The following is a 14,151-nucleotide window of genomic DNA, read 5'->3' as shown; positions in this document are numbered from 1 at the left end:
GTTTATTTTGTAATGTGCTTGCTGTAGGTTGTTTTCTTCCCTTTTTACTATTTGTAACTTATGTGTCCATGTTGTTGGTAATTCTTCATTTTTAGATTTTTTTTTTCCATTGCAGTGTACAGTGTCAGAAATAAATCTATACCTTGAAGTGCCAGTCAATGTTTAATTTCTTCTTTTTCTCTCCTCAGATGAAGGTCCTTATACTAAATCTGCTAACCAGTCAAAGGCACCAGATGGCTCCCTGGCCGTCAGAAGACAGAGCATCACAGGTATAAACCTATTTTAAATGATGCCATCCAATGCATAATATAAAACCGTTGTGAGCATGCTACTGGAAAGCTGAATTGTAGATGAGCTCTGCTGTGGGGGGAAATTTTCACATGGTTGTTGGCGTTAGGCAAGTTTTATATATTTACAGCTACTGCTGCTAGACACACTTAAAGAAATAACTGTTCTGGGTTTAAATCTGTTTGCTCTAATGAGTGTGAAAAAGCAGAAGATTAAAGCAGTAGCTCGTGATAGACTATGCTTCTAATTGGGTATACAGCTGCAGAGAGATGCTTTCTCCAGCAGCTGAAATATGGTCTCAAAACATTAAGTAGTGCATAGCAGAAATAAACTTGATTAACCAATTGGTGTTCTGGACAGTCAACTAATCAGCATGCTGCAAGGTGGAAAGTTACATGTGTTCTACAGGCAAAGTTTCCTTTTCCTACAGGTAATTCATAGCAGGGTGAAGATAGCTAACAAATAGGGTTCTGACAAGCAGCCTCAGTGTTCTCCCCAGAATTTTTTTTCAGCCGGGTGGTGGGAAGCTGTAGCCGGGTGGTAAAAAAGGGGGTGTGGCAAAACACGGCAAATTTAGTGCTCCCAGTTGTTTATGCCATGGGTATCCAGTAACCTCCTTTTGTTTCAATGTTCTACCTTCTCCCAATTATTTGTTACAACTTTGTAATGCCTGCCCTATTAGTATGTCCAATTTTTCTATTCTATGTATTTTGCCACAACTGTCCTATGCCATGTATTGTGACCCAACTTACTAGTGTTCTACGTTTTAAGAGTCTAATCCTTTGTAGTAGTGTAATAGTATAATGAATGTGGTGTAACAAGTTAGGCTTAGCTCATATTAGCAGCAAAAAACATTTACCCCTTCTGAGTGACTTCTGGGGCGGAGCAACCGGCTAAAAACCTCTGGGGAGAACTATGAGCCTGATCACCAGGTACTACCATTCTGTAGGCAGGAGCAGCACTAAGTGAGAGCTGGAACAGAATGTTTCAAATGAACAATTAAAAGTACCCTTAACCGTTGTACAATTGGGTTTCTTGTGCTAGATTTGTCTTGTTACAGAGATTCACATTAATACTAGGTGTACAATGGGAAATATATGACACCTTCAAAGTATGACAATTTTTCATGAGTGACTTCCACACGTTGATAAAATTGTATCAAAAGAGTAGGGAATTTTTTTTAACAGCATTTTTGTGTGTATATTACTTTATTCTATTATTATGTAAGCATACATGACTCCTTTTAGAGTTTTTGGGTATAAACAGGAAAAAGGAGGGGGTAAAAGGAAGTGGGGAAATTGTGTAAAAAAGGTTGTTGTTCCTTTAAAAATAGTATTGCTCTACATATATGTGTCATTTTTTTCATTCTGCAACTTGTATATTAGGTTTTTCTTTCAGCCTCAAGACCTTAAAATGCTTAACCGAAAAAAATGTGATATGTTTTCTTGTGGTCTATTCATAAAACTACAATAAACATTTTTTCTACTCTCTTATGATGTCATTTCTAACAGAACGGCAATATTTTATGCCGGATCTGGGAATAGTTTATATGTATAGAGAGATTATTGCAGCACATGAAAGAACATTACTCTTTATTAAAACCGATTAACTGCAGTCGCGTACTACTATCAGGGAAATATTGGAAATGTATTCCATACATCTGTATAACATTCGGTAACCTGTGACCAAAATGTCCTTATAAATATAGAGCTTGTAGTAAAAATAATGGGCACATATTATTGTCTTTATTTTATTTTTTTTTTGTAAGGGGAGTCTAGCGATTCTGTTTGACACTGTTAGCACTTTCTCTTTAGAAATATATGCAACTCTGTTGGGTGCCTTTATACAAGCCATCAAACTCCAATGTGACATTTAGTAGTTGTGCTTTATTACAGATGGCTGAAACATTTTTTTCTGTATAATATACAATTTTAAAGTCTAGTATGAGTAATAGTTAATAAATGCAATTGTGTCAAAGAGCAAATGTACTCTTACAAACAAAAAACGTATATATTGTCATTTTATTTTTGGCGTTTTGAGGTCGCTATAGCTTTGGCTATAAGAATTCAAATAATTTTTGTTTTGTAGAGAAGCTATGATTGTGTGTGTAGATATATATATTTATTTTATTGAATTATGAATGATATGTGTGATCTTGCATGTTGTTCATGTCACATATATTCAGGGACCGTAAAGAACCAGGTAGTTTTATTTTTTCTTTTTTTTTTTCTAAAGAGGTCACTAGTATTTTCAGCTTTAGATTCATGCCATGAAGCTAATAAAATTGTCGGGACTGATCAGTCTTGTAAGAAAATATATTTAAAGACAGGAATAGCACCATGATGTTGTAGCATGTTGCCCCAAGAGACTGTATTTGGCATGTGCAGGGAAGTGTGGAATGTGACCTAGTTCCCTATTCCCATTTCAACAATGGCTAATACTGGGTTGTCATAAAGCTGCAGGTTTCCAGTATGAGAAGGTTCTTCACTCTATTTAATTGTTATATATTTTTGCTGTACTTTTTTTGTATATACAAGGCCTACCTCAAATTAATGCATTTGTTTTTCTGAAAATGCTGTGTTAGCTTTCCTAGTTATTAAAGCTGAATATTGAGCGATAAAATATATATTTCCTTTGGTATATGCTACCAAAATAGAATTCATCTTCTCTTTCTCGCATATTTTTTAACAGGTACATTTTATGGGTTGGAGCTTAAGGCTCTTTTCTACCCTTCAGGGGAATCCTAGGTGAAATATCAACCAGTAAGTAAAAATTAAAGAGAATGAAGCTGGAAGCTACAATATATTCTTTTTTTTGCCTAGGGATTTTGATGGATTTTTTCTGTTACAAACACAGTATGGTATATTTACCAGATCGAAAAGGAGTAAATAGGAGAAGTTCATAAGTAGGGTTTACATACCCTTTAATAGACTCCCAAAGCAGTACTGAGCTTAAAGATGTACAGAAACATAATTTTCCCTTGCTGCAACTGAGGTTTGTTTTTGGCTGATTACCACCTCTCTCCTGGCCATTTAGTTTGCCATACATCAGTTTGCTTAAGCGAAAATGAAAGATGATCATTTCCTTCCAGAACCCACTGTTGCTAAAGTGCATAGAGCTGATTTAATAAATAAAGAGCTTGTGTGGAGCGTTTCCACATGGGAAAGAAGCCTACAAATCTTTTTACTATGGATAATGTTTTCACTCCTCATAAATTAGACGCAGGCTATTTTACTTTTAAGGCTGAACTGATAAGAATGAAAGAAATACTCTAAAAGGTATGGCAAGTGTCAAATCATGGAAACCCACTTGAGTGTATTTAATGTTTAAAAATTCTTATTTTGTCTGTCTTTACTCCTGTTTCTCCAAAAGATTCCAAACAATTTTTGCTCAGTACCCCAATATCTAAAACTGCCTTGAATGTACGTGGGTATTTAGAAGAGTCATGGAAGGATTCAGGTCCTTTGTTTCAGACTCATATTACAAAATCATTATGTGTAAGGGACAATTGTAGGCAGTGGCAATTTTAAAACAGAAATTTGGTTTACATTTATACTTTGGCTGTAACTCCTTGACCTGTGATGGAGAAATGACATATTGTGTTTTTGCTCCACAACATTTAAAGATGGATTTCAACTCTCTACACGTATGTATGTGTATATATACTGTATATAGTACCTAATGGTAATAGGTTAGGAGTGTTTTATAAAAACATGCTTAGTCTACCACTGTCGGATTATCCACATGTGATCTCTGTTGACCCTTTAGAACATTATATGTATCTGTTAACACCATAACCAGGTTTGAATGTTTAATTTGATATTACCTTGGTGCAGGATTTTGCCATTTTTCATTTTATTAACAAAACTGAATAAAGTAGTAAAGAGGATCAGCCATTAGTATACATGATAAATGTATCTGGGTACAGCAACCTTTTATACAGTCATTTAGGTTAAATAAGAAGTTATCTCATGCAAAAGAAGACATATATCTTCTGTCTGCTTTTCCTTTTCAGTTCATTATGCATAGCTTTTTCTCTTTAGGGGATGAATAAGGAGATTGATTTGTAGACCATAGGTTACAGCAGTGCTATCTCCTGGTTTGTATTTCTCTGCCTTCAGTCTTGACTCACTCCACATTAATTGGTAGCCTAGTTATGTCACAATACTTTATTAGCAATGGAAAGATAGAATGTCTGAACTGTGTAGAATGGAGAAACATCTCACCTGTCTTAATGTATCATTTTAGGTATTTTACCAATATATTTATATAGAGTTCCTGGTTATTTATTGTAATTTATCTGGCCAACAACAACCAAATAGTACCTCACTTGTTTTATTTAATAATTACATTTCCGGTGCTTGCCAGGGTTTTAGGCACTTTTGCAGTTTCTGTTTTAACAGGGTAAATACAATCCAGGTGCATCAAAAAAGGTATGCAAGGACCTAAAATTTTCATTAAAACTCAGGCATGGCCTGAGAAGAAAAGCCTGTTCACCCTGTGTCTGCCAGCATACTGCAAGGTGGGAAAAGCAGTGGTGTCTTTTAAAGGTCTAATATGCCCCTGGTTCAGTCAAAACCAAAGCTTTACAATTAGTGGGGAGCTTGAGCTTTGCAAATTGCAAAGCTATGAGACTGTATCGGTATAAGTTATCTCTGCTGTCAGGGAACATGCTTTTCTATTTAGATTGTGGCTGCTTTAGACAGAAAACAAACTGTATACCTCTGCACACTGTTTTATAGCACCTGGGAAATGAAATTCTTTATTCCACGTCATGAGAGACAATTATAGTATATTGACTTGATCAGCTCTGTGGGTGGTATCCCTTGTACTTAGACTGAAAATGTAACATTTTTTTTTTTTTATACAATCCCATTTTTTTTATTTTGATTTGATATAATTATGACAGTTTTTTATATATAAAATTTGAAACAATTTGTCCTAACTGCCCCTTACATCCTGCATTCATCTAAAACTTTATTGAACCACCCCAGTACTGCACTACAGATGGTAGAAATTACTTTTCACAATTATTTTAACATCCATTACATTTTTAAAGGAATGTGTCCTATCCCAATACATTGGTTATAAAACCAACAGCAAATTTTTAGGCCTTTTTTCCCAAACTACTAAATTATGTCTCCAAAACCCCTGTCTATACAAATTATTGCACATATGGTAGTCTGTTCTACATAGTGAAAGACAATTTAAAGTGGATCTCTCACTGAGAGATTATGTAAAGTGACCTTGCTCTGTAAATCCAGTTTGCCTCGTTGGTGTTCTGATCCTCTCCCTTTTAAACCTTTTGCATTACTGACGCAGAATGAGTATTTAGCTCCGGTGTCCAGCTAATTGTCAAACAATATTATTTACATTTCTGTTTCATATTTGTGACAAACTACTGAAGTCAAAGGATCCATTCTATATCCAGGAATTTAGTATTCTTTTGAATGAGTTCAGCAATGAAATATGTTTAAACAATCATGTAGAACTTTTCGATTATTTGAATGTGCCAAATAAAACTAGAGGCAACTGGGCATTACATATTTGTAAATCCTCTCACTGGAAATAAGGTAGATGTTTATAGGCATTTAGAGGCATTTGTTCCCATTTCTCTTTTTCCCCACACAACGAAAAATGACGTGGTTTATTAATGCCTTATTTTTTTAGTAACCACATCTAGATAAGCATATACTTCTGCAGGCATTCAAAACTTGTGTGTGTTTATACTGGCCCTTACTAGGAGTGGATGTGGCAAGTATGTTGAGTAGGACTGCTTCAAGGTCTTGCATTAAAACAGCAGGTTTGAGCACGTGAAATCATATAGTGACGCTTACACAAAGTGCCCAGAGTGTTGTGTAATTGGCCGATTCTTTGTTGGCAGATAGAGAAGGAGAGTTAGAGTTGGGCCAGATGGTACGTTCCTCCATCAGATCTCCCCACAATATGGAATTAGAGCTGTAAATCCCGAGGGACATTGCGTGGCCGTCAGTGGTGCAGCTGTTTCAAGCAGCACTTGATTAGAAGAAATTCATTTTGAATTTTCAGAATATATAGTACAAATATGTGGCTGATGTTTTTTTTCTGTTGCTCCACCAATTGTTGCAGTTATAATAAAATTTTGTCTGTCTGTTGTTTTCACCCCCTATTTAATGTACAGAGCTGCATAATATGTTGGTGCTATATAAAGTTTAATAATAAAAATACTTTTCCCATAATTTCTTGCACCACTGAATGGAGATTAGAGGGAGGGTTAACCCTTGGATCAAGAGAAGCTCCACTGCTTTGTATAGTTCTAACAAGATAATGCTGGGAGCTTGCTTATGAAAGGGAAAACGCACTGATAACCTCACTATCCAACATCTAGCTTGTGCCTTGTTATTAACCACAAAAGCAGAACAGGAAGTTTTTTTCCTACGATCAGATATTGGTTAAGGGAGTGTTGATGTCCATAAATACCCTAAAAGGAGTATCCTGAAAGTAGAAACTATCTTTGAAGAAGTTGTTTTAAATTAATTTAATTGATTGGAGTTCATATTAGTCTAATGCAGTTTTCTTTGACTTCTGCTTAGTCTGCTCTATTTAACAACACAATGGTGACATACACTGATAAGCCAAAAAACTATAAAATAAAATCACTTGTTCTTTAAGTCAGTTATCCTCCATTAACCTGCCTTGTTTTCTTAATAAATCCTGCTGCTATCTCTGTCATAAGTAACCTACTCACACTCCCCTGACCATCCACATTATCTACAAATATTTTAGATAATCACCACACACTACATATATAAGTAAACCCTGGGTGCCCATAATCTAATCCCTAGTTTACTGCTTGACCTTCCTAAAACCTCTTTTGGTAGGTATTAACCACTGTATACCTGGAACACCCTACAAGACCTGCCATTTTCAAGATGCTCTAATCCAGTCATCTAGCTGTCACAATCTGACCCTTGTCAAAGTCACACAGATACCTATGCTTATCCATTTTATTCTTTTCTGCTTCCAACACATCACCTTCAAGAACTAACTGTTCGCTTTCTGCCTAATTTATCCAACCCCGTGACAGTTGTCCTTGTGGAACGATAATTATTGTTATTCATTCACCTGTCAGTGGCTTTATTGTTTTGTGAATATGCTTAGAAATAACTTGCAACTAATTTAACCTCCTAGCCGTTAAGCCCGACCTTCATACGGGCAAAAAAAAATGGCTAGGATTGTTAACCCCTAGTTTTTTCCCATCCTTACCTGGTCCTGCTGTGCTCATCCAGCATCGTGTTCATGTTCCAGCGTCGTCCTCCGTCGATCGTCGTCCGTCGATCTCCCTCTCCAGTGTCGGGTGCCTTCGTCTGGTGCCAGCGGGACCGGTAAGAAGCCGGCCGGCCGACATCTTACCTGGTCCCGCTGATCGTCCACGTCCTTCTTCTTCCAGCGCCAGATGATCTCTGAAACGAGAAGCCGTCCGGCGGAGAAAAAAAAACCGGACGGCTTCTCCCTGCGTGCGTGATGACGTCGGCGCGTGTGCGGGAAATTCAAATTGAAACTCATTCAAACATTTTGTATTGGACTACAAATATTTTAGATAATCACCACACACTACATATATAAGTAAACCCTGGGTGCCCATAATCTAATCCCTAGTTTACTGCTTGACCTTCCTAAGACCTCTTTTGGTAGGTATTAACCACTGTATACCTGGAACACCCTACAAGACCTGTCATTTTCAAGATGCTCTAATCCAGTCATCTAGCTGTCACAATCTGACCCTTGTCAAAGTCACACAGATACCTATGCTTATCCATTTCATTCTTTTCTGCTTCCAACACATCACCTTCAAGAAATAACTGTTCGCTTTCTGCCTAATTTATCCAACCCCGTGACAGTTGCCCTTGTGGAACGATAATTATTGTTATTCATTCACCTGTCAGTGGCTTTTATTGTTTTGTGAATATGCTTAGAAATAACTTGCAACTAATTTAAGGAATGATTTTTTATGTCATTAAACATACACACAGATAAAAAAAAAACTTAAGTCCCACATACATTGTCCTAGCAACCAAAATGCTAACATTTCTAACAAAAAGCAGTGTGTTTAACACCTAATTTACAAAACAGTGACATTCATCTAACATGCACTACAGGTTAATCCATAATTTCAAACAAATGCACCAACTTTTACCTGCATTAAAAAAAATTTAATGTCACATTCACTTTTTAACTATTAACAGTGGTAATAGTTACTACTGCCTGAAGTTGGATTTGCTTGTTTTACTTGTTTTAGTGTGTTTTGCAACATTTATAAAGCCACAACCAAACACTGTGTATCATGGAGGACTATATACGGTACCAGTAATACTAATTGCCCTATTTTTTAATGCACTGCCTTGTTGTGATCCCTTTTGGTCTTACACAGTTGCAAAGTAGGCAACAGCACACTTTGTGTATCCCGTAGGACTATATTACCAGTGATTAGGTCATAGTTTCCAACGTTGCCTTACCTGCTGAATAGGAAATTTTTTTTTTGTTAAAACCCAGTGAAACACAAGTCAAGACACGCATGTAGCATTTTAATCATGCTGTTTTGTGAATCAGTCCTGATAGGGTGCACACTGAAATGTTAACCGCAATGACATTTTTGGATGTGTATTATGTATGTATGTATGAAATAACTTTTGGGGTTTTTTTGTTACCCAGCTGTTTTTTTTTTTATATCCATCAGCATCATCAAAGCCCAAATAATTATAAAGAATGGAGCAAAAACATTAGCAGGATTAAGAAGGGCTGCATGTGCAGCATAGATGTGTCTGTTGTCTGCCCTCTGACTCAAGTTTATATTAGCAATGTTTGGAACTAGTATAGCATTTGCGTCTATGGCAGAGAGCTGCTAGACGGCTCGGCTCCCTCAAGACTCTCGCATGCACAGACCCAGCAGCTTTTGTGATCGCTCGAGTGAGGAGAGAGATTCAGTAGAAGCGGTGGCAGTAGCAGCCTGTTCAACTGCCCTGCCATGGTCGGAAAGAGTGCGGGAAGAACTAATGATCGGGTCTCCCGACCGCAGGCTTCTCAAGAACAGGCTAAAATGGCGGAGCCCTGGGCTCTGTCTTACAATACGATCACCACAACTGGAACTATCAGGAGTACAGAAGGCTGGCCAAGGTAGGAAAAGGGGCATGGATGCAGGGGAATTGAAGGGGACATATCCACCTTTGTCCCTAGAGACTTCCTTGGAGGGTTCAGACTCTCTGGGTTTATTCCAGAAGGAGGCTATTTCCCAGGGTCAATCACTTTTACACAGCCCTGCTCCTTCCTCTATGAGCAAATAGAGAATCTATGTTATCTGCTGATTACAATACCATAGAGGAAAGGCCTGCTGTATGATCTCAGGAGAGCTCTCCTTCTATAATATTGACTCCACTACCTGAGAGTGAATCAAGATTATATGCAAACTTAGCAGTGCTTTTACATACTGAACTTGCAAAAACATCTACATCTATTACTACTGAATTCAGAAATTACATGCAGGGTATTGGAAGTAGAATAGAAGCCATGGAGCAAAGTCTTGACAATACTACCTTTTGAAGTCTCTCAAAATGTAAAGCAAATATCTATATTGGAAGCCAAGATAGAGGAGTTACAGTACAAAGTTGATCATTTAGAAAACCGTTCTAGACGAGCCAATTTTCGCATCAGAGGCTTACCAGAGTCATTTAAAGATATATCAGCTGTGGTTAAGCAATTAATAAAGGGAAAATTGCCCGACATATCTGAAGTCCTACTTGAGATTGACAGAGTACATAGACCATTGAGGAAACCTAAATTGGATGAACCCCCTAGGAACATAATAGAAAAACTTCACTATTACTCCACAAAAGAAATGTTAAAGCAGGCTCTAGGAGGACTTGATTCAGTGATGGTGGAAAGAGTTCCAGTTCAAATTTATTCTGATATTTCACCTTTTACTATACAACGCAGGAAAGCTCTGAAACCTCAACTCCAGGCTCTTGGTGCTCAAAGGATAAAGTATGGTTGGGCTTATCCATTTCGCCTTGTTTTTCAATATCAAGGAAAGACATTCTCTTTTATTTCCTATGAAGAAGGGGAACAGTTATTAGAAAAGCTTGATAAATTATCCTCATCTGTTCAACCATACTCTTAGAAAATTGAAGAAAAGATTAAACGGGCAAAGGCTTTTCTTTATTATAATTCCCCTAAAATAAATATATTGGCATTACAAGAAACCCATTTTTCAATTAAATCTATGCCACGTCTATTCCATAAAAGATTCTCTACAAATTATCATGCATCATCTGATAAGGAAAAGGGTGGAGTGATGTGTTTTGTAAGACAACTTAACTTTTTACCCCAGGATGCTATTCAGGATCCAGAGGGAAGGTATTTGTTGGAACGTGGCTCAATCCTAGAGCAGAAGGTAACGGTCACAACATTTTACGCACCTAATCAGAATCCGATTAATTTCTTCACCACTTTGCTATATAAAATTGACTCTGGAAAATATCTTAAAGGCATTTGAGGAGTTTTATTCTGCTCTTTAAGATAAACAACAGAATACAGCACAGGCTGACCTGGATGCTTTTTTTAAAAGGACTAACTTGTCCAAATTTAAACCCAAATATGTAGAATTAATGGATAAATGCATCTCAGAAGAGGAAGCACATAAAGCACTGAAATTGCTGAAAACTAACAGTACTCCTGGGTCAGATGGTTTTCTTATATTTATTATAAAACGTTCAATACACAGTTGATTCCACATATGGTTCAATATTATAATTGCATTCATGCAGGCAACCCTTTACTTGAGGAAGCTAATCGAGCTTATATTAGTGTGATACCAAAAAAGTTTTATCTATAATGGGATTTGGAAATCATTTTGTAAATATATTGAAGGCACTATACGATAAGCCGATAGCAAATATAGCGCTGGGAGGCTTTAATTCATCTAATATTAACATTAACTGGAAGAATAATATTCTTTTTGGATGTCCTAATGTTGGGTAGAATCTTAAAAATCATTTACCTGTCCTTTTTCACTGATCTTCAGATGGTTAAAAAGAATGAGGTTTAGGGTTATTATGTAATAGCACTGTTGTCTATTGGTATGTACTGACCTATTTTAATAATGTACGTGTAACAGAAAAGTCCTAATAGAACAATATTATTTGTTTTTTTCTTTCTTTTGTACAATGTGTAAATTTTTACTTGTTTAAAATTTAATAAAAGTGATTGTAAAAAAAATGTAATTTTCATAAATATATCTGTTTAATGTTCTGTAATATCTTTAATGTCTTAATATACCTTTAAAAAAAAATGGAAATCTCTTGCACATGATCACCTAGTATTATTGTACAGCTTACAAACAAATCATATGGAATAATTGTTCAGGAAGCTGTTCTAACAGATGAACAAGTTGGAGACAGAAACCATCATCCACGCTCTTTTGTAGAGTGACAAACGATGAAAATTCTTAGTGTATGGCCAGCTTCGCAGTAACCTGCTAATTGAGTTTTTATGATATGTTGTTAATTGTAAATTGACTTTCCATAAAACATGAGTGTGTTTATGTGTGTTAACACTACATAATGCATTGACTGGAGGCAGGCAGTAAATGTGGACACATGAATAGCCACTATAATTGTTACACTTTGTTTATTTAAGCCACACTTTTTTGTTTTGATAAGTGACAAATTTTGCACAAAAAATAATGCATAATTATAATCTAGGCCCTTAAAGCCAGGTAAACTAATAAATGCATACTTGTAATACAAAGTTGGAGCTGTCCTAAATACTGAAGGATTTTAATTTTTCCCTGCTAGCCCTAGCCACCTGACTTTTCTTTGCTGTAGTTAGTAACCTACCCCACCTGCTCTTTAAACAGTAAAGCTCAGTTCCAACTAATGGTATTTTACCATGGTAATTACCTCCCTCTGTCAAAAGCTAGGCTTCCGGGAGCGCTTACATGCTGTTACCACCAGGCTTTTTCAGACGTTTTAAGCGGCTGCAAAAGAGTGCATTCCTTTTTTGCCCACTGTTTGTAAATTGAAACCACATGAAAAAAAAATATTTTTAAACATTTAAACAATATTTAAAGAATTTAACAGCATATTTCTGTTAAATCAGTGCAATTAAAACATATCGACAAATATAAACTACTTAAATAAATGAATTTCTACCCATCAGACAAGTTGTAAGTTCTGTCCTTGGAGAGAACACTCTCTAATTCAGCGCGTTTAGCGGACCATCTAATTCCGCTTCATTAGGAGTAATACAAGACAGAACAAAACATGTTATCAATATCCAATCTATAACACAAAACATTCATCATCCACTGAAAGACCGATATTATGCTAACATTTACATATCTATACACTTTTACTCGCTCATTCTATCCAAAACTCCGCTAGTCTACAGAACAATTAAGACATACATTTTTCCTCTGTAAGCTCCTTGTAAATACAGCAGACTGTAGGACAACTAATTGGTCTTTTGTACTGCCCCTCGCTCATACAGATTGATTTCTGTTAATCGGAGACTTGTAAAAGCCTTAAAACAAGTCAAATTTGGTATTTATACTAGTTGTATATAAATAAATTAAAGAATTTTAAAAATAGATCATAAAAATAGATCATAAAGTATCATTTTATACATAGAGATAGAAAGCGAGAGATTTAAAATGTAAATAAATATTTTTATAAATGATAAATATTATACATTTGCTGTGAATCACAGACTTTTTTGCAGGCATTGTATAATATCATCAAAATATGCATCTACGGAGCCTGACTTGCATCAGTGACCTCTTATCCTGAGAATATACAAGCTACTTAGAGAACTGCGAGTGTAGAAGAGATGAATAAAGCATTTTCCACTTAGAGGAAGAACAGTCAGACAACATAATTAAGGCCTTTGGTAAAGTGTAATCATAAAAGTGACGGTTCCCCCATCATGCTCCCTAACCCACTCATAGGCTAACCCACTCACAAGTCAGTTATTAGTGTATGGATGAAGAAAACTTTGTTTTCTGTTATTCAGCTCAGTGTTTTTTTTCCCCACAATGATCTCTTTTTTTGAGCTCTGACATTAATCCTGGTAGTCTTGAGAAAACTAGAACTCTGTGATTTATTGCTATTTGCTAATAGGGAAAACATGTCTGTTTTGTTTATTGTTTAATAAAAGCAAATCATGCTGTGCAGGGACATTTTTAGATTATGATTTAATATCCATAATTTTCTTTTTAACAGATGAGTTCAAGGGCTCAACAATAGTTGAATTAATGAAAAAAGAGGGCACTACACTCGGGCTTACAGTGTCTGGTGGAATAGACAAGGATGGCAAACCGAGAGTATCAAACCTACGCCAAGGAGGAATTGCAGCTAGGTAACTTCATATGAGTTGTTTGTAACATCAAGCACAAACACATAATAATATGGAATGTCACAGAGAAGAACCATATAATTCTCTCAGTGTGTTGTTCTCCACATAAGCTTTCGGCAGTTCTTTAAAATGTGATGGGTTTTGTAGATTTTTTTCCTGCCTTGTTCCCATTAGTTTTAGGATAGTTTCTTTATCTAACACTAGTAGTTTTCACATTCTGTTAAATAATTTATTTTTTCTGCCACATACCATTTAATATAAATGATTATAATCCCCTGGTCTGGCTGTAAAGTAGTAGCTGTTCTATTTTGCATAAAACATGCTGTTATATTAATATTATTATTTTGACAAGATGACACACTGCAGCGCTTTTCCAGAGTGTGTGAATACATCAGTAGGTCACTTTATTTTAGCTTAGAATAAATGACTTATTATAATATTAAAAACTGAAAATGTTTGCCTGATTTTTTTCCCCAT

General features: G+C 36.0%; 1 protein-coding gene across 6 annotated transcripts in view; it reads left to right on the top strand.

Moving 5' to 3' along the window:
* GRIP1 (glutamate receptor interacting protein 1) overlaps window positions 1–14,151 on the top strand; it is a 240,039-nt gene that overhangs the window by 145,705 nt on the left and 80,183 nt on the right. For all 6 annotated transcript variants that reach the window (XM_072401315.1, XM_072401311.1, XM_072401316.1 and 3 more), the window contains exons 2-3: window positions 189–269; window positions 13,542–13,677. In XM_072401315.1, coding sequence (XP_072257416.1) covers window positions 189–269; window positions 13,542–13,677 — 217 coding nt within the window. The remainder of the gene's footprint in view (window positions 1–188; window positions 270–13,541; window positions 13,678–14,151) is intronic.

The sequence above is a fragment of the Pyxicephalus adspersus genome, chromosome 2, assembly GCF_032062135.1.
Source record: "Pyxicephalus adspersus chromosome 2, UCB_Pads_2.0, whole genome shotgun sequence".
NCBI lineage: Eukaryota > Metazoa > Chordata > Amphibia > Anura > Pyxicephalidae > Pyxicephalus > Pyxicephalus adspersus.
The sequence above is the reverse complement of the archived record's forward strand: the minus strand, read 5'-3'. Positions and strand labels throughout refer to the sequence as shown.